The sequence below is a fragment of the Camelus dromedarius genome, chromosome 11, assembly GCF_036321535.1.
Source record: "Camelus dromedarius isolate mCamDro1 chromosome 11, mCamDro1.pat, whole genome shotgun sequence".
NCBI classification, from domain to species: domain Eukaryota; kingdom Metazoa; phylum Chordata; class Mammalia; order Artiodactyla; family Camelidae; genus Camelus; species Camelus dromedarius.
Window position 1 is genome coordinate 31,905,478 of NC_087446.1, and position 20,597 is coordinate 31,926,074.

The following is a 20,597-nucleotide window of genomic DNA, read 5'->3' on the forward strand; positions in this document are numbered from 1 at the left end:
ACTAGGCTTAGGATAGTAGATAATAAGAAAAATAAATTCACAGACTAGTTTTTACTAATGCAAAGAAACAACTTTCTCACAGGTGTCATTTGTCTTCATGAAAATTTTCAAGTATTTTGTTTGGTATATATATATATGTGTATATATATATATATGTGCATATATATGTACTTATACACACAAACACGTATTTTTTAAATGGTACCTCCATTGAGATCCGTCTATGTATACGATTTCTAAGACAAACACCCGTAGGTGACTGGACCTCATCAGACGATGTCCCAGAAGCTTGGTCACTCTCACCATCTGATCCCATTTTTAGATTTTCATGAACAATGTCTATATCAAAAAATGAAACATTATTTATCTTAGAAGAGAAGTATTAAATTCTACTGTATCACATAATTTAGTATCACTACAGGTAAGATGTAGATAGCCAACAAGTAAAAATCATAGAAAAAAAGTCTTTTACATTCTAGGTGCCATAGGTGTTTAATCAAAACAACTTGAATGTCTTAAAACAGTAGTAAGAAATCCTTTTATGCTCTCAGATTATGAAAAGTTACTTTAAAAAACTAAAGTTATTATCCAATAGTTGAACAATAAAATTATACACTGTGAAAATAACTCTTGAGGATTAGTCAGTTCTCTTTTTCCAAATCTGAAAACTGAGACCATGAAAGGTTAAATGACTTTCAAAGGTCACACAGATGGAAGCAAATCTAAAATAGAAACCTGATCTTTTGTCTTATATTTACTTTAGTACTCTTTTCATTAAATAATGTGCCATTGGGTCTAAAGCCAAATAAGCTGGTTCTTTTAAAAAACTGTTTTTAAGCTGCTAATGCAGCTCCCACCCCCCACTGTTAAAAAACAACTCAAAAGTATTCACTGAGTATTTACTTTGTACCACAATTACAAAACAAGTACTGCAACATCTATTGGGGGCCAAAATATATTTCACTTACAATACAAAATGGGTTACGGTACTTAGTAGGTGGCTCAACAAATATTCCAATGAACTAAATATTAACTAAAAATCAAAGAATAGACTAGATAACTGGACCTTTTCTTTCAAAGGAAATGCTATATGAAATATTAACATGTGAAACACATAAGTCTTTTATAACTATAAATTTGAACTTTAAATGAACAGTAGTTGCTTATAAAATATGAGAACTGTTTAAATTAACAAAAAATTGAACTCCAGGATCTCATCAAATCAGTCTTAGAATTCATACATTTCTGTATTTTGTCTTGGAAACACATCATTGAGAAAATTTTTACTCACACTGATAAGCAGCTGCAAATAGTAATGGTTTTTAATAGATCAATATGTAATTTAAGAATACACTTCAATTACACAGAGATTTCTGCAAAAATTTTTATACTTAGATGTGAACAAAAAAATTAACCTGGCAGTAAAAGTCAATGTATTAGGTGACTGATTCCTAATCTGATAGTATCTAACACATCTGAGGCCAAGCATTCTTTTCTGTCACATATTCAAAGTGTTAAAGATAATTTAATCATGCCTTCCATTTCCAGCAAAATCTAAGAATCCTCCTTCCTCAATAAAATGTTGAATAAAATATAATACTTTAAAATGTAGAGCTAAATTTGCATGAGTGTATTCTTAATATCTAGGAAGCAAAGACAAAGAGAACTGAAAGCCCAAAGCTGTTATGCATAAATTGACTCTGTCACTTTCTTGGGAGGGGTTTCTTTCTCTCTTTCTTTTTCTTTTTCTTTTTTTATTGAGTAATAGTCATTTTACAATGTTGTGTCAAATTCCAGTGTAGAGAACAATTTTTCAGTTATACATGATCCTACCTATGGGAGGGGTTTCTGATCTTGGTAAGAAGGTACCTGGGTTTAGCTGCCACACTGGGATAAAAGATGAAGCCTCAGGTGTCCGAACTGCAAATGAGAGCTTCCTATAGAAAGGTACAAGACTCTCAAAGTGCTACATCTTTAGTAAATGGCAGACTTTAAAAAGAAATCTGCTCTATTACACAAGGACTACAAAGGAGCATACTAATCTCAGACCATGAATAAACAGTTGGGTACCATCTGACTCAACCAAGAAACTGCTCATGCCATTAATGGGCAAGTGTAGTTCTGACATGAATACCAGTTAATATTTTCATTTCATTAGTAAGACAAAAGGGAAATAACAAAGGCTTATTTCAAAACTTCACTCATTTGTCCTTGGTATGAGCAACTTCTTTACTAAATTAGGTAATAGTTTTTCAATAACAGAATAACATTTGCTTCTCAAATGACGTACTTTTTGTGTAATTCACAATGTAACAGCTATAGACAGACACAAAACACTTTTAAATTTAATCTGCATTACTAACATTTTCAACATCACTTTCTTAAATTTAGACCAAGGATCAGCATATGTGACCTGTTTTTTGTATGGCCCTGAGCTAAAAATGGTTCTTGGACCTTTAAAGGATTATTTTAAAAAGAATATGCAACAGAGACCACATATGGCCCACAAAACCTAAAAATTTTTTACTATCTCTCAGAAAAAGTTTGCCAATCCCTGGCCTAGACAATCAACAAAACAATAAATTAAGCTCTGATCTGAAGTGTTTTCTCCAGCTTCTGTGAGGTAGATAGTCCCTCCATGGTCAGCCTCAAGCTACCAACATGGCATCACCAAACACATAGTTGAGATATGTATATACCATTACATAAGTATTTTGACTATATATACACACAATAGAAATAAATAACCCTCAAAGCATAAGCTATTGCCTTTACCGTTGTAAAGTGTAGTAAAATAACTAGGAAATAATGACTTTTAAGTATTCAGTAACTTTGTTTTTACTTTAGTTTACTTAACTATAAGTTTATATTATTTCAATTTTATTAACGGCTATGTTAAACAACCAGTTTGCAATTTCTGAAAATTTAACAATTATTTCTCATGAACTAGTGTGAGCCAACTCTCGCTCCCCATTCTCTAGGATTACGCCTATAGGGATAAAGGGTACATACATTTCCCATAGATAAAACCCCGGGCAGATAGAAGCTCATACTCCCAAGTAGTCAGCACTACTGCCTTTCTAGAATCTTCCATCTTTCTGCTATTTCTCTTATTCTCAACTTGATTTTTATCTTACAAGACAAACTAGATAATAAAAGTTGGCTGACTTCCATACAATTAAAACCTAGCTATGGACATGACCTACAGTCAGAATATTAAAAAAAAAAAAAAAAAAAAAGAAAGAAAGAAAAGAAAACCAGACAAATTACCTAATCTGCTTCCATTTCTGGGCATTGCCATGAAGGAGCCAAGGCTTCCTCCAATAACGCTATGTGGTCTCCGCAATGGGGGCTTCTTGAAGGACCCTGTGTACTGGTGGAGGAAGGAATGCATACTGTGAGAGGTTGGAGGCCTGCCATTCTTCACAATAGGCTCTGTGGTTCACAGTATCCAAAAATCATTCATTCCATTGACAGCCCATGATCCAGGATCACATGAGAAGGATTAAGAAAGCAAAACAAAAAACAAAACAAAAGGTTATAAAAATAGAGATCATTACATTTAACCTCATTTCTTTGGCCATCTATATAAAGTACTAGAATTAAAATAATTTCTTTGAAAAAATACAGAAAATACTTTTAATATTTGGAATTAGTCTATTATCTTAATCATGCATTTTTAATAATCAAAATTGGTTTTAATATAAACAAAATTACTAGTATGGTCCACAAGTTTTTGATCCATTTGTTTATTTTAATACATCTCAAGATTATTTCCATAATTCTACATTTGCTGATTGCCTCGTATATGTCTTATGATTAGGCATGCTATAGAATATAAGAGACATGGTCTTGGCCTGAAGGAACTTATATCCCTATTTACTACACATTCAAAGAAGTATGTCAGTTAGTAAATAAAACAGACATACTTACGCACAAATCAATATAGAGGTTCTGAAATTTATCACCCCAAATTTGGGATTTTTTAAGAGTTTTTTTTAAAATCACAGACCTATAACCAAGCAGACAAATTACAAAAATATAATACTTATCATTATTAAATTATAAATAAAAAATAGTATGTAAAGGGAAGTTCTGTTTTATACTGTTTACAGAAAATCTCATGACTCCTTTCCACCTCCAAAGAAAAGCTCTTATAAACAATAAGGACATGTTGTCTTCTGTGACATTTAGTCTTCTGTATTAGAATTACAGTTTTACTGGTAGTAATCAAGGAATTTTAAAAGGAACTGGACTTCTCTGAGTATCCTCTCCTCTAACATGCAGTCAGCTCTTCTTTTGTAGCTGATAATCAGGAGTAAAGATATCTCCTGATCATGGGATTTCTCTACCTGTAAAGGTTTATCAGATACCAAGAACAAGTTGGCAAGAGGAAGTAGCTTTAAACCACAGAACAAGAAAAAGGCATGGGCTAAGGAAAAATGAGCCAAGAAGGTCTACCTGTGCCTCTACTGATAATGGCTGCCTAGAAGGAGAGAGAGGATGGGGCAAAAAGGTCCTCGAGGATCACAGACGGCCTAAGTCACCTAACCTGGGTAGAACAGCAGACTGGAGATAGGGGGAGGTGCCTAGTAATGCAGAACTTGGGTCCAAGTCCCATGGCTTGTTCATGCCTTGGCAATAGTTAGCTGTTCAAAGATTTGGAGACCTTAACTTAAGCCTAGTAAAATAAACAATGATTTAATAATGAATGGGGAAAGGGTATCTGATATACATGTACAAATCAGTTACAAACACTTGGGGATATAAGTTAGAACTATAAAAAATATCTTCTCTTCTAGACTATATTTCATATCTGGAATCATAATGAAATATATAAATATTCTGCCTAGAGACATTTTAGTTGTTCAGTAAAGTTATTCTGGGGAATAGTTTTAAAATCCTGGGGGATATTGCTAAAAACACACACAAAAAAACAAAACAAACAAACAAACAAACAAAAAACCACATTCACAATTATTCAGGGGATATTTATTGTGTGCTTACCATTTGACAAGCACTATTCCAGGCCCTAGGCATGTAGAGGTAAACAAAAAAAAGGTACTACTTTTTGAAACTGTAAAATCTACTGGAGAGGAAAACAAAAAGAAACTAACAAATAAGAAAAATACCAGATAATGATAGGAAATATGCAAAAGATTAAAATAGAGAGATGTAACAGAAAATAAATGAGTAATTATTTTACACTGGATATTTTTTTAAAGTTCTCTCTGTAGAGGCATTTTTAACAGAGATATAAATGCAAGAAAGAGCCAGTCATGAGAAGATGGGGGCATGGTGGGTTAGAAGATATTCCAGACAAAGGGAAAGGGCACTGCAAAAGTCAACGTGTAGCAAAGAGTTTAACTTGTTAGAGAAATGGTCCTCAAACTTTTAGCATGTTTCTGAATCATCTTCACAGACTTGTTAAAACATAAGATTTCTGGGCCTCCACCCACAGACTTCCTGATTTAGTAGGTCTGGCATGGAATCCAAAAATTTACATCTCTAACAAATTCCCAGGCGATGCCGACGTTACTGGTTCAGGGATTATACTTTTGAGAAGTATGTGTTAATGTGTTAGAGGGAACAGAAAGGAAAGCAAGTGCAGCTGTAGTAATAATTGTGGGTGGAACAGTGTTATTAAGCAAGGTCAGAGAAGACAGAGAAGACAAGTCAGTTTGTATGTCACCATAAAAGTCTAAATTTTATTGAGACTGGAAGCAGTTATGGTAGCTCTGAAACAAGTAATATGATTTGATTCACATTTTAAAAATATCACTCTGAGGGGTCAGGGATAGTGGGAGGCAAGGAGATAGGCATCTCTTTGTGGCAGTGGAATAGCTCTACCTGATTGCAGTGTTGGTGACATGAATCTACATATGTGATGAAATGACACAGAACTATACTTACACTTTATTCCAGTGCCAATTTCCCAGGTTTGATTATGTTCTATAATTACAGAAAATGTAACCCAAGGCGGGGGGGGGGGGGCTGAGAGAAGGGTACAAGGGACTTCTCTGTACTATCTTTGTAACTTCCTTTGAATCTATTAATTATTAAAAATTAAAAAAAATTTAAAACATCACTCTGGAGAACAGATGATACAAAAACAACAGAAAAGGAGAAGGAGACTACCACAGTACCCTAAGCAACCAATGATGGTGGCCTGGACCAGGATGGAGAGAAGCAGCTAGATATAGGATATATTACACAAAGGCAGAACCAAAAGGCCAGCAGACATAGCTGTGAAGTTACTTTCATACACTCTCCCCACTCCACCCCAGCTTTTAGTGATAACCTATATTAAAAACATTTATCCAACGAAAAATTTTAAACCTTCAGCAGAGCAACTATTAAAAATAAATGAAATACTGTATGTGAAAGGACAATAATTAGAATCACGTATCAAGTATACAAATGACTATCTTTAACAGTGAGTTTAAAAAAGTTATTTATGTAGCAAATATGTCAGGAGCTACAATGGCAGAGGAGGGAAGAAAGGGAGAACAGAAAATAAAAGAGTGAAAAGAATCAAGGAAAATTCCTGGATTTTTAGCTTTAAGTGGCTTAGGTTAAGTGAGGGAAGTTGAAATAGAAGCAGATTTGGGGGGAAGGAACTCAAGAGTTCTGGTTTGGTCACATTAAGTTTGAGATCCTTATTAGACATCTATGTGGAGAAGCCAAGTAATCATTTGGGTATCAATCTAAAGATACAGACAAAAACCCTGATTAGAGACAAATGAAATCATAGGACTAGATGAGGTCACCCAAAGAGAGTTTAAAAAAGAATGGGGCCCATAAGAATCACAAAATGTTCTAACATTTCAAGATTATGACAGCAATTAACTGAACAGTTCAACAAAATAATAATACTCCATTTTTAAAAGTAAATGAAACATTTTAAAGCATTATGCTAAGTGAAATAAGTCAGACACAAAAGGACAAACAGTAGTGATTACCAGGGGCTGAGGGGAGGGGACAATGGGGAATTACAGGTGTTTTCTTTTTTTAAATTAATATTCAATCTCAGTTACTTAAAAAACAAAAACAAACTGATGTGCTCAGAATTCTTTTTCTTTGAAGATACTTTAGAAAAAATATTTCTTACACTTCAGTCTGTAAATATTTGTGCAAAAATTTTACTTCATAATTAGGAAAAGCTGTACTGAGTTAAAGCCCGTATGCTCAAATCAATCAACTTTGCAAACTTTCACCCTATTTATAACATACTAAGTATAAATTCAAGATTCCTCTTATCCTGAGTTCAATCCACTGATCAACTTGCAAACACGCTAGTTTATCTGGAAAGGTACTCTAATGTGAACCATAATTATATTATACATCTATAGCTGAGTTAATAAAGCCTTCATAGTATGATTCAATTATCAAAATGACAGGTATAATAGCTTGAATTCTCTTTGGATGGAGGTAGAATCTATATGAGTAGGAGTGTATGTACATATTCATATAACCAAATGAATTATAATTTTTCCAACATTTTTATAGTATTATCCTCATTCATGTGTACTCTCCCATTTGATTTGTTCTGGAGTATGCACTGAGACCCACCTACCTAAATATAATGCAAGAGTAAGAGGATTTTGCTCATACAAATAACTAAACAAGAGACAGGAGATCAAAAATTGGTTCAAAGGTAGTTTACTAGGGGAAATTATAAACTATATTCTTCTTTCTCCCCAAGTTAGCACTGCCACTATATGGCTGTTAAACAAAGAACACCTGCATCACACACGTGTTATATCGTATGTGAGAAGATGATTTAAAAAGTATAATCTATCTCTTCTCATTCATTAAATCATAATCTGATGAAGACTGCATGTATTACCTATCTTAGGAGCTTTTTTGGCTCCAAGATAAACCCCATAAAGAAAGAATATGTTGGAACTAGCTATCAGACACTGAGAGATGGCCAAAAAGGTACAAAATTTTTGTGAAAGCTGTTAATAAAATCCATGTGCTGTTACACACAGGGAATAAGCAACAGCAGATTATAACTCTGAGACTGCCTATGCTACCAGCAATCTCTGCAACCCAAGAGGAATCAGTGTCTGTAATGGCATCTTCACGTATCGGAAAACTTGAGGAAACTCAATTCAGTGCTACTTGTTCATATTACTATTATAATAAAAGTAAGTTTTAATAAAGTAATATTTTGAAAAAATATTTAACATTTCACTATTCATTATAAATTAAGCATGTTTAAAGACAGTTAATACTAGAATATTCCAGAAAATATGCCATGAATCTAAAATATTAATTAGCTCTCCAAAAAGTATGTACATTTTCTTTGACTCACACTCTTTCTTTTTTTAAAGAAGTTTGTCTTGTTGTCAAATACTCAGTCAAGAATGAGTCCCAGAAACCATCTATCAAGATGTATTCTGCGCTTATTTTACTCCTGAAAATCAATGGCAAATAGCTGGCAAGACTCTTGGATCATAAGAGCAAACATACAGGGCTTAATCAATACCAAGAATTCAAAGCCGATGTGAGAGAGAATTAAGGATTTTGCTCCCGGCAAGAGGAATAAAAAGGAAGACATAAAATCATCTTTGAGATTTGATCAAAATATAAAATATTTTCCTCCTACATATAAGTAAATCATATCCAAATTATTATTTTATTATTTTCTACTGAACCCATCTGTTTCCTCTCCCATAATATGAGCCAGATAACCTTGAGTAGAAGTAATGACCCTTCTGAGGAGAAGAGATAAACTGAAGCTTACATAGGATAAATTACTTACCCAGAGTCATAAAACTAGTAAGTGTTTAAGTATGTTAATGTATCTCAAATTCCAACCCATGATTTTTAACTTAAAGTCCAGAGCCCTTTCCATTATACCTTTCCCTCTCTCTCAACAAGTTCATTTCACATTTCAGCCAGAGTAGCTGAGGGTATTCATGCTCTCATCCATTGCCACAAACCTCTAACAGAAAGAGTTTCAAGGACAGGCAAGGAAGGCCAGAGAATCTTCACATTATGACACACTGGCAGCCATTCCTGTAAGCTCCTTCCTGGTTATTATTATGACATCCCTCGGGCTATTTCAGTTTTGAATATGTAGCCTTGTTCTACAGATTTCATCAGGATTTTGTATTTTAATCCATTTGATTTAACAAGTTCTTTTTATTTTCTATCAACATCTTGTACTACTACCTTACATTGTAAAAGGAACTGTCAAACACGTGAAACATTAGAGAGTACTCAATACTATGGATAGATTTTTTGGCCAATAAAAAAATAAGAAAATAGCATGATTCACTCATGTGATAAACCCTGTCATTTATGTAGATTGTCAATATGCATATATAATATTATGAAACTATGATGAAGCTTCAAACAGGAATTTCACAAACTTACCATGCACTTTGAAGCTGTATTAACTTTGATTATAAGAATAACAAAAAATTTATATGTTAATTTTAAAATAGTTACTTAACAACCAGGATAAGGTATTCTTATTTAAGAACCAATGAAAAATGGAAAGATAAATGGAATAGAGAAATCATCACGGTTAGAGACCAGGTACAGGTACCACTGTTGAAATAAGGATGGAACATTACAATAATCAAGCAAAAGTTACTGAACTAGGGAATGAGACAGAAATAAACAAAAGAAAACTATTAGAAACTAATCAGGAAAATAAATTTACATTTGATTTATAAAGTAATTAAAGGGAGAAAGTATCTCTCCTCCTGTCCCCACTCCCCGAATATTTACCATTATCCTTGCTGCTGTTTTCTTCAATAGTCATTTGTTCAGCCAATTCAGACAACGATTCATCGATAGTCTGGCTTCCTCGAAGTGTGAGGGATAGCCTTCTCTTAAATTTTTTCATCCTATCTATTGAATGTGACTTGAAAAATCCTGAAAGAATAGAACAGAGTGAATATAAAATTAAGCTTGAATATCTTACAGCTCAAAAATGTCATTCTGAGTTTACTGGGAATCTTCACAATAAGAATAAAATGAGGAATTCTCACTTCCACCAAATATCACACCATTTTGAAAAGTCTGCAGACCATGCACCTGCCTCTTATCCTAGATGACAAATAAGAATAAAATAATAAACTGCAGCAGACATGTTATTACAGAATCAATTCATATAACATAGAAACATCCCATTCTGACCATTTGAAAAGTGGTCAGTCCAAAATGCCTTGTACTATAAATGCAAAAATACAAACTGGATTTTAAAGACCTGGTATTTTAAAAGAAGGTTAAAAAAAAGTTATATATATGATTTTTAAAAATTCTAGACATTTGATTAAGTAAAATGTATTACTAAAATTCTACTAATTAAATATACCTGTAAAATACTTTTAAATTAAGTATGGTGCTCACATTATCCTTCTTTTGGACAATGCCAGTATAGAGTGCCAAGCAAATCTTGGTGGTTTTAAATGAGTACAAAAAAGGTGGGGGGGGGGGAGCACATTAAGTCTGAACTTTTCTTCGTACAATGCATTTGAACAATATATTAGGAGACATGTCTATAACTCAGAGTAGCATGCAATGCACTGATATTCCATCAAGAGTAAAGAAAATTCTAGTCTATAAAATAACTTTAACTGTATGTATCTTCTATTCTGCCAGAAATAATAGACTTCTAATTCATATTAGCAAGTGAAACACTTCATAATAAAGCTAAACCTTACAATAAATTTTTCAAATAAAACTACACCTTCAAAAAGGTTCTATTTTTGTATTTCATGTTATAACTGTAACCTTTTAATTAAGTCACAATGATCAGTAAACAGACATTAAAGAATTTCATCAACACTGCTTAGAACATTATTAGAGAAAAATTTCTTGCAACTTAGATTCCTTGACATTTCTAATTATCTTTAAACAGAATTATATGTATCAACTTCTCCCCCATTAAATTGATAACAAAAACACATACAATACTACAATAAAGCATTCTGTGAAGTAAAAATTATTATTTACATTAGCTTTAAAGTTAACTGACATCTTTTATATTGTAAAAAAGCAGTGCTAAATTACTGATTTCCTAAAACCAAAACCTTCAAGAGTTTGGTTAAAATACTTTTTCTAGTTCAGTAAAAAACTTATTTGGGATTATTAGAATCTTTACACTGTCATTTTAATGAATATTTAGATATACTGACAACATGATTTATGGTCAATGCTTAAAGTTTTAGTTTTATATTTAATTCATGCCACTGAAAAAGCTGTTTTTTACCTTCAAAGTAAATGTAGTGTAATTTAAAATTAACCCTATAACAAAAACTTCATAATTATTTGTCTTTAATATTTTAAAGACTTAAATACAGAACAATTATAAATGCTCAAATTTCAGCATGTTACTCTTCAAAGGGCTCTTTCCTGACCCTGACCTTTATTCCTTTATCCTACTTTTTTTTTCCTCACAGCATTTATCACATGCATACATATATATTCCATGTATATATACCCATTCAAAACATCTGTGTGTATGTATAATGCAAAACAACTTTTATGCCTTTTCAGTTGTCAAAAAGACCTCTAGCTTTTTGTCATAGCTAATCAAAATTTAAAAAGTAAGAAGGCAAGAAATGATACTCAGAATGGCTTCATATATGTCCCCTAACCTCTCACGCTCTCCTCTCTCTCTCTCTCTATTATATACACACAGCTGAAAATGTTCAAAAATCAGTTCCCAACTACAAGTCCTTAAAAGAAACATGTAATGTGTTATCCTACTTTATCATCTGGGGTGAAATTTGATCTGGGACTGCCTGGTGTACAATGAAGATTTTTTTCATTTTTTTTTTTTATCCTGAAAATGTAATTGCAGGTATACCTTCTTTCACTGCACTCTGCTTTACTGCACTTCACAGATAATGTGTTTTTTCCACTAATGGGAAGGTTTGCAGCAACCCTGCAAGTCTGTTGGTGCCATTTTTCCAACAGCATTTGCTGACTTTGTGTCTCTGCATCACATTTTAGTAATTCTCACAATATTTCAAGCTTTTTCATTATTGTTGTATTTGTTGTGGTGATCTGTGATCAGTGATCTTGATGTTACTATTGTAATTGTTTTGGGGCACCATAAACCTCGCCCACCTAAGACAGGAAACTTCATCAATAAATGTTATGTGTGGTCTGACTGCTCCACCCCCTCAGCAGTTCTCCCATCTCTCTTCCTCTCCTGAGGCTCTCTATTTCAAGACACAATAATATTGAAGCGAATTCTTTACTTGGTTTGTCAATGTGGTCTGGAGAGAACAGACTGACTGAGGGAGTAACTCCAAGTGTGCAAGTGAAAAGAAGAGTTTCACACACATCTCTCATTTTAAATCAAAAGCTAGAAATAGGTAAGCGTAGTGAGGAAGGCAAGTTGAAAACTGAGACAGGCCAAAAGCTAGGTCTCTTGCAACAGAGTTAGTCAAGTTGGGAATGCAAAGGAAAAATTCAAGGAAATTACAAGTGCTACTCCAGTTAACACCCGAATGATAAGAAAGGGAAACAGCCTTACTGCTGATATGGAGAAAGTTTTAGTGGGCTGGATGGAAGATCAAACCAGCCACAACATTCCCTTAAACTAAAGTCCAATCCAGAGCAAGGTCATAACTCTCTTCAACTCTATGAAGGCTGAGAGATGAGAAAGCTGCAGAAAAGTCTGAAGCTAGCAGAGGTTGGTTCATGAGGTTTAAGGAAAGAATCTATTTTCATAACATAAAAGTGCAAGGTAAAGAAGCAAGTGATGATGTAGAAGCTGCAGCAAGTTATCCAGAACACGTTAAATAATTAATGAAGGTGGCTACACTAAACAACAAATTTCAACGTAGATGAGTCTTTTTTCGGAAGAAGATGCCATCTAGGACTTTCATACCTAAAGAGAAGAAGTCAATGCCTGGCTTCAAAGTTTCAAAGAACAAGCCGACTCTCTTGTTTGGGCCTAAAGCAGCTGGTGACTTTAACTTGAAGCCAATGTTTATTTACCATTCCAAAATTCCTACGGCCTTTAGAATTATGCTAAATGTACTCTGCCTGTGCTCTGTAAAAGAAACAACAAAGCCTGGATGACAGCACATCTGTTTCCAACATGGTTTACTGAGTATTTTAAGCCCACTGTTGAGACCTACTGCTCAGAGAAAAAAAAAATTCCTTTCAAAATATTACTGCTCATTGACAATGCAAGAGCTCTGATGGAAATGTACAATGAGATTAATCCTGTTTTCATGCCTGCTAAGACAACATCCATTCTGGAGCCTATGGACCAAGGAGCAATTTTGATTTTCAAATCTTATTATTCAAGAAATACATTTCATAAGGCTATAGCTGCCATACACAGTGGTTCCTTTGATGGATCTAGACAAAATAAACTAAAAACCTTCAGGAAAGGATTCACCATTCTAGATGTCATTAAGAACATTCATGATTCATGGGAAAAGTTAAAACATTAACAGGAGGTTTGGCAGAAGTTGATTCCAATCCTCATGGATGTCTCTGAGGGGTCCAAGACCTCAGTGGAGGAAAGAATTGCAGATATGGTAGAAATAGTGAGAGAACTAGAATCAGAAATGGAGCCTGAAGATGTGACTGAATTGCTGCAATCTCACGCTAAAACTTTAACAGTTTTAGTGGAGGAGTTGTTTCTTACAGATGAGCAAAAAAAAAGGGGGGGGGGGATTTCTTGAGATAGAAGATACTCCTGATGAAGATGCTGCAAAGACTGTTGAAATGACAACAAATGATTTAGAATATTGCATAAACTTAATTGGTAGTACAGGAGAAGAGTTTGAGAGGACTGAGCCCAATTTTGAAAGAAGTTCTCCTATGGGTAAAAAATGCTATCAAACAGCATTGTATTCTACAGAGAAATCATTAATGAAAGGAAGAAGCAACTGATGTGGCAAACTTGTTGTGTTATTTTAAGAAACTGCCATGGCCATCCCAACCTTCAGCAACCACTACCCTGATCAGTCAGCAGCCATCAACATCCGGGCAAGATCCTCCACCAGCAAAAGTATTACAATTCGTTGAAGGCTCAGATGATGGTCAGCATTGTCTAGCAATAAAGTATTTTTTAACTAAGGTGTACACAATGGTTTTCAAAACAATGCTATTGCACACTTAATAGACTACAGTATAGTGTAAACATAAGTTTTATATACAATGGCAAATAAAAAAATTCCTATGGCTCACTTTATTGCAGTGATCTGGAACCAAATCAGCAGTATCTCTGAGGTATGTGCATATTCTATTCACTTACAGAATATAAATAATCAATCAGGAATGTCAACTGAGATTTGCCCTAGGAATTGGCAACACGTCTTTCTTTTTTTTTTTTTTAAAGACAACAGCTATAAAGCTATAAAAACTAAACTCACAAACTAGATTCTCTACTATGACTATTTATCTATAAAAATGGTGTCATTCTGTGGCCCTTTTGGTGCTTCCAATAAAAACTTCTATAGACACCAATTTATCGTATAATCTAAATTTCTCTTAATTAAAAGACTTATGTGAGTGGCATTTCTCTACTTATGTGTCTGAAATGGTCTTAAAACAATCTTAATAACAACTGAAGGAAAAGCTGAGAAAAAGCCTAAGATTGCTTTTAAGACACCTAAATGACCTTTCTTTAGGTAAAGAACCAAAGTTTACATGCAGAACAAATTAAGCATTTTACAGTTTGAATTAAAATCCAAGACTGAAATGGCCAACTAGTACTTTCCCACTTAACCCTGTTGTTAGTCTTTCCAAAATATCACATAGAGTAATGTAACTTCACAAAAAAGATTTTTCTTTATAATATTTTCTGCAGTGACTATAGCTTAAATCTTCTGTAAATGAGATAAACACATTGAGTGGTCTGTAAGCAAATTTTCTAATATTTTTTCCTCAATTTAAATCATGATAAACATATAACACTTTCTAGGACACTTAAGCTAATCAAACTAAGAAGTAACATTTAAAAGTTAAGTTTATTCACTAGAGACACAAACTTCTTATTTGCATAAAACACAAAGTTACTATACAAAAGACTGACAGAGCATCAAAATAAATTTCAATCATGCTTATAGGTGTTTTTACCAAACATTTAAATACCTTAATCCTTTATATATTCAAATCTGAGACCAATTCTTTTCCTTTGGAAGTATTAGTCAAACACACAAATGAGAAAAAAAGACACATACCAAGATTGTCCTCTATTCATAAATAAACATTAGAAAGATAATACAAGACTACTATGGCACCTGAGATGTAAAATGTCATAGTAGAAAGATGTTAAATCAACTGCCCTAGATTTGCTGAAAGAGCTTAAGGAAACCAAGAGCAAAGAACTAAAGAAAACAAGGAAAACAATGTATGGGGGGAAAAAAGAATATCAATAAAGAGAATGATATTATAAAGGAACCAAAGAAAAATTTTAGAGCTAAAAAGTACAATAACTGAAATAAAAAATTCACAAGAGATTTAAGCAGGCAAAAGAAAAGATCAGTGAACTTGAAGATAAGAAAGTCAAAATTATCCAGTCTGAGGAACATCGAGAAAAAAGAATGGAATTCTAGGAATTAGTTCCCCTAGGCCAAAAAAATTTTTTTTTGAAAAAGAACAATTACAAAAAATCAAGTTAAGCGTAAAACTGGGCAATAATGAAGGAACTGAGGGAAAAGAAACAAAGAAGGCATATAGAAAAAAAATAGCTAAATGGAATAAACAAGTCCTTCCTTATCAGTAATTACATTAAATGTAAATAAGATTCAACTCTTCAATGGAAAGGCAGAGATTGGCAGAATGGATTAAAAACATATGCTCCATCAAGAGATTTAAAAGACATATTACTAAATGAAAGGAGCCAGTCTGAAAAGTTTACAAACTGTATGATTCCAACTAAATGACATTCTGGAAAAGGCACAGCTACAGAAACAATAAAAAGATCGTGGTTTCCAGGGGTTTGGGGAGAGGGAGGGAGGGATGAACAGATGGAGCACAAGGGATTTTTAGGGCAATGAAGTTATTCTGTGTGCTATTATAGTGGTGGCTACATGTCATTATGCATTTGTCAAAGCCCACAGAATGTAAAACATCAAGAGTGAACCCTAATGTAAACTATGGAATTTGGTTGATAATAATGTGTCCATGTTTGCTCATCAATTGTACCAAATATGCCACAGTGATGAGGGATGTTGAGGGTAGGGAAGTATATATGTGTGAGTGGGGAGGGCTATGTGGGAACTCTATTTTCTGCTCAATTCTGCTGTAAACCTGCAACTGCTCAAAAAAAAAAAAAATAAAGTCTATTTAAAAAAAAATATGCTCCATCTATATGTGTTTACAAGAGACTTATTTTAGATACAAAGACACAAAGAGATTGAAAGTAAAAGGATAAAGGTATTCCATGCAAATAGTAACAAGAAGAGAGCTGAAATGACTATATTTTTTGTCAGAAAAATAGAATAAATTGGTGAAAAAAAGGTTAGGAGAGACAAAGAGGGACATTATACAATGATAAAGATTAAGACATAACAATCATAAACATACATACCTAACAAAAGATCCTGAAAATACATTAAGTAAAAATAAACAAAATTCAAAGGAGAAATAGACAGTTCTACAATAGTAACCAGAGACTTCAATACAGCATTTTCAACACTGGATATAAGAACCAGACAGAAGATCAATAAGGAAATAGAGAACCTGAGTAACACTATATACCTAGTGTACTAGACCAAACAGACATATACAGAATGCTCCACCTAACAACAGAATACACATTCTTCTCAAGTGTAAATGGAACATTCTCCGTGATAGACCTTAGTAAGACCACAAGACAAGTCTTAATAAATTTAAAAATGTTTAAATCATACAAAGTATGCTTTCTGATCACAATGGAATGAAACTGGGAATCAATAATAAAAAGAAAACTGGAAAACTCACAATATGTGTAAATTAAATAGGCCACTCTTAAAACAGCCAATGGATTGAGGAAATCACAAGAGAAATTAGAAAATACCAAGAGATGAATGAAAACAAGAACACAACATATCAAAACTTATAGGATACAACAAAAACAGTACTAAGAAGAAATTTACAACTGTAAAACTCTATAGTAAAAGATCTTAAATCAACAACCTACCTGTAGGCTTTACATAACTTAAGAGCAAATCAAACCCAAAACTAGCATTAGAGAGTGACAAACAAAATACAACAGAGCAAGTCAACAAAACCGAAAGTTAATTCTATGAAAAGATTAACAAAATCAACAAACCTTTAGCTATACGGAGTAAGTAAAAAGGGGACTTAAATTAGTAAAATCTGAAGTGAGCGAGAATTATATAATCATACAGAAATAAAAAGGATTGTAAGAAATTACTATAAACTAACTGTACACCAACAAATTGGGTAACCTAATGGAAAAATCCTAGGAATACACAAACTACAAAACAAAAACTCGATAAAAAATAACTGCAAGCCAATATTCTTAATGAATTTAGATTTTTAAAATCCTTAACAAACTACTAACAGAATTCAGAAGCATACTAAAAGGATTACACTTAAGACCAAGTGGGATTTGTCCCCAGAAGGCAAGGGACATTCAACATAAGAAAATAATCAACGTAGTAACACCAGATTAAAAGAATAAAGGAGGAAAAAAGAAAAAAACCACATGAACATCAATTCATACAAAAAAAGCATTTAACAAAATCCAATACTCTTTTATGATAAAAACACTCAAAAAACTAGGACTAGGAGGAAACTTCAATATAATTAAGGTCATATATGAAAACCCCACAGCTAACATCATACTTAAAAAGTGAAAGACTTAAAACCTTTCCCCTAAGATCAGAAACAAGACAAAGATGACTGCTACCACCACTTAAGACACAGTACTGGAAGTTCTAGCCACAGTAATTAGGCACAATAAATAAAAGGCGTCATAACTTTAAGTAAAACTATCCCTTTGCACAAATGTCATGACCTTATTATGTAGAAAACCCTAAAGAATCAACATAAAAACCTGTTTGAGCTACTAAATGAGTCAGCAAAGTTTGAGGATACAAAACTGACACACAAAAATCAGTTGTATTTCTATACGTTTCCAATGAACACAGAAACAGGAAACTTAAATAGCATCAAAAATTGTGAAATACTTAGGAGTAATTTTAATCAAGGAAAATATCTTGTACACAGAAAACTACAAAATGTTGCTGAAAAAATTTAAAGATCTAAACAAAATGCAAAGACCTCCTATATTCATGTACTAGAAGACTTAATATTAAGACAACAATATTATCCAAAATGATCTACAGATACAGTCCCTATCAAAATCCCAATGACGTTTTTTGCAGAAATAGAAAAACACATACTAAAATTTATATGGAATTCCAAGGGACCTTGAATAGCCAAAACAACATTGAAACAGAAGAACAAAGTTGGAGAACTCTTGTTTCTTGATTTAAAAACTTATTACAGGGGAAGGGTATAGCTCATGTGGTAGAGTGCATGCTTAACATGCAAGAGGTCCTGGGTTCAATCCCCAGCACCTCCTCTAAAAATATATAAATAAATCTAATTACTGCCCCCCAATAACAACAACAAAACTTGAAAAAAACGTATAACAAAGCTAAAGTATTCAAAACATTATGGTACTGGCATAAGGATAGACATATAGACCAATAGGATAGAACTGAGAGTCCAGAGATAATCCTTCATATTTATGGTCAGTTGATTTTTTACAAAGGTGCCAATACCATTCAATGGGGAAAGAATAGTATACTCAAATGATGTTGGGAAAATTGGATATATTCAGATGAAAAAGAAAGAAGTTGGACCCTTACTTTATGTCATATATAAGCATTAACTGAAAATGGATCAGAGACCTAAATCAAAGAGCTAAAACTGTAAGCCTTAGAAGGAAACACGGATGAACATTAATGATATTGGATTTGGCAATAACTGATTGATTGATTGATTTTTGGCAGGGGGGGTGGGCGGATGGGAGGTGGTGTGGGGGAAGGTAATTAGGTTTACTTATTTTTAGAGGAGGTACTGGGGATTGAACCCAGGACTTCGTGTATGCTTCACATGCATTCTACCACTTGAGCTATATCCTCCCCTGGCAATGATTTATTTAAAAAAAAAAAAAAAAAGCACCCAAGCAAAGGGAACAAAAAAAGACAAATCAGATATTAAAATTAAAAACATCTGTACCATCTAGGGACAGTATCAACAGAGTGAAAAGACAACCTGCAAGATGGAAGAAAATATTTGCAAATTATTTATCTGATAAAGGCTTTATAGATAAAGAAGTTCTACAGCTCAACAACAACAAGAAACAACTTAAAAAATGGTCAAAGGACTTGAATAGACATTGCACCAAGATGCAAATGGCCAGTGAATGCCTGAAAAGATGTCAACATTATTACTCATTAGAGAAATACAAATCAAAATCACAATAAGATACCAACTAAATACCTGCTAGCATGGCTATTATTTGAAAGGAAGTGCTGATGAGGATGTAGATAAATTGAACTCTAATGCATTGCTGCTGGTGCGAATTTAAAATACACAGCCACTGTGGAAAACTGTCTGAGGGTTCCTCATAAAATTAAAAACAGAATAACCATATGACCCAACAATTTTATTCTTAGGGACATATCAGAAAAAACAGGGACTCAAACAAATACCTGTCCACAAATGTTAACAGCAGCATTAATCATAACAGACAAAAAAAAAACCAAAAAACAAAAAACACAACATGTGTCCAACAGATGAATGCATAAACAGTATGTGGTATGTATATACATATACAAAATGGAATACTATTCTGCCATAAAAAAGTAATGAAGTTCTGATACATGCTAAATCATAGATGAACCTAAAAAACCCTAAGTGAAATAAATCAGACACAGAAGGACAAATATTGTATGATTCTACTTATATGAAATATCTGGAATAGGCAATTTCATAAATACAGAAAGTAGAACAGAGGTTACCAGGGAATAGAAGGGAGGGGACAATAAGGAGTTCTGTCTAATGGGTGCAGAGTTTTTGTTTGAGATGATGAAAAAGTTCTGGAAGTAGACAGTGGTATTGGTTACACAATATTTTGATGTATTAATGTCACTAAATTGGGTACTTAAAAATATTTAGAATGGTAAATTTTATGTTATGTATATTTCACCACAATAAAAAAAATTATCAACTATGTGTCAGCATGCATTTCTATCAGTTTTTCATCAAGCCTACATATGGTCAATACCTCATTTTTAGTAGAATGTTATTAAAAGAACAGGCTAAATAACTTCAGTGTGAACAGTCAACCTATACCAATTATTTTGAACACAAAAGAATAAATATTAGGATGAGTGCTTATGGTTAGGATGCACAAACTTGGAAAAGACTTGTTGCTCCACCTCAACAGTAAGAACAAGCCAGACACTGAAAAAATCATAGTGTTTTAAACTCAGAGAGCTGAAATGCAAAGAAACATAAATGAACTAAATTCCTAGCAGGAATTAATCCTTTCTAGGAACAAAAACAGGAATAGTTGGGGTCATGGTGAAAGAAAGAATAAACTTGCTGTAAAAGAGGAAAACTAGCCCAACTTTTAA

The 20,597-nt window shown here is 33.3% G+C and overlaps 1 protein-coding gene across 1 annotated transcript in view; it reads right to left on the reverse strand.

Moving 5' to 3' along the window:
- Positions 1-20,597, reverse strand: part of CDK17 (cyclin dependent kinase 17) — an 87,469-nt gene that overhangs the window by 28,187 nt on the left and 38,685 nt on the right. The window contains exons 2-4 of the mRNA XM_031462989.2: positions 9,748-9,894; positions 3,271-3,435; positions 206-339 (exon numbers count right to left, since the gene is read on the reverse strand). Coding sequence (XP_031318849.1) covers positions 206-339; positions 3,271-3,435; positions 9,748-9,865 — 417 coding nt within the window. The 5' untranslated portion in view covers positions 9,866-9,894. The remainder of the gene's footprint in view (positions 1-205; positions 340-3,270; positions 3,436-9,747; positions 9,895-20,597) is intronic.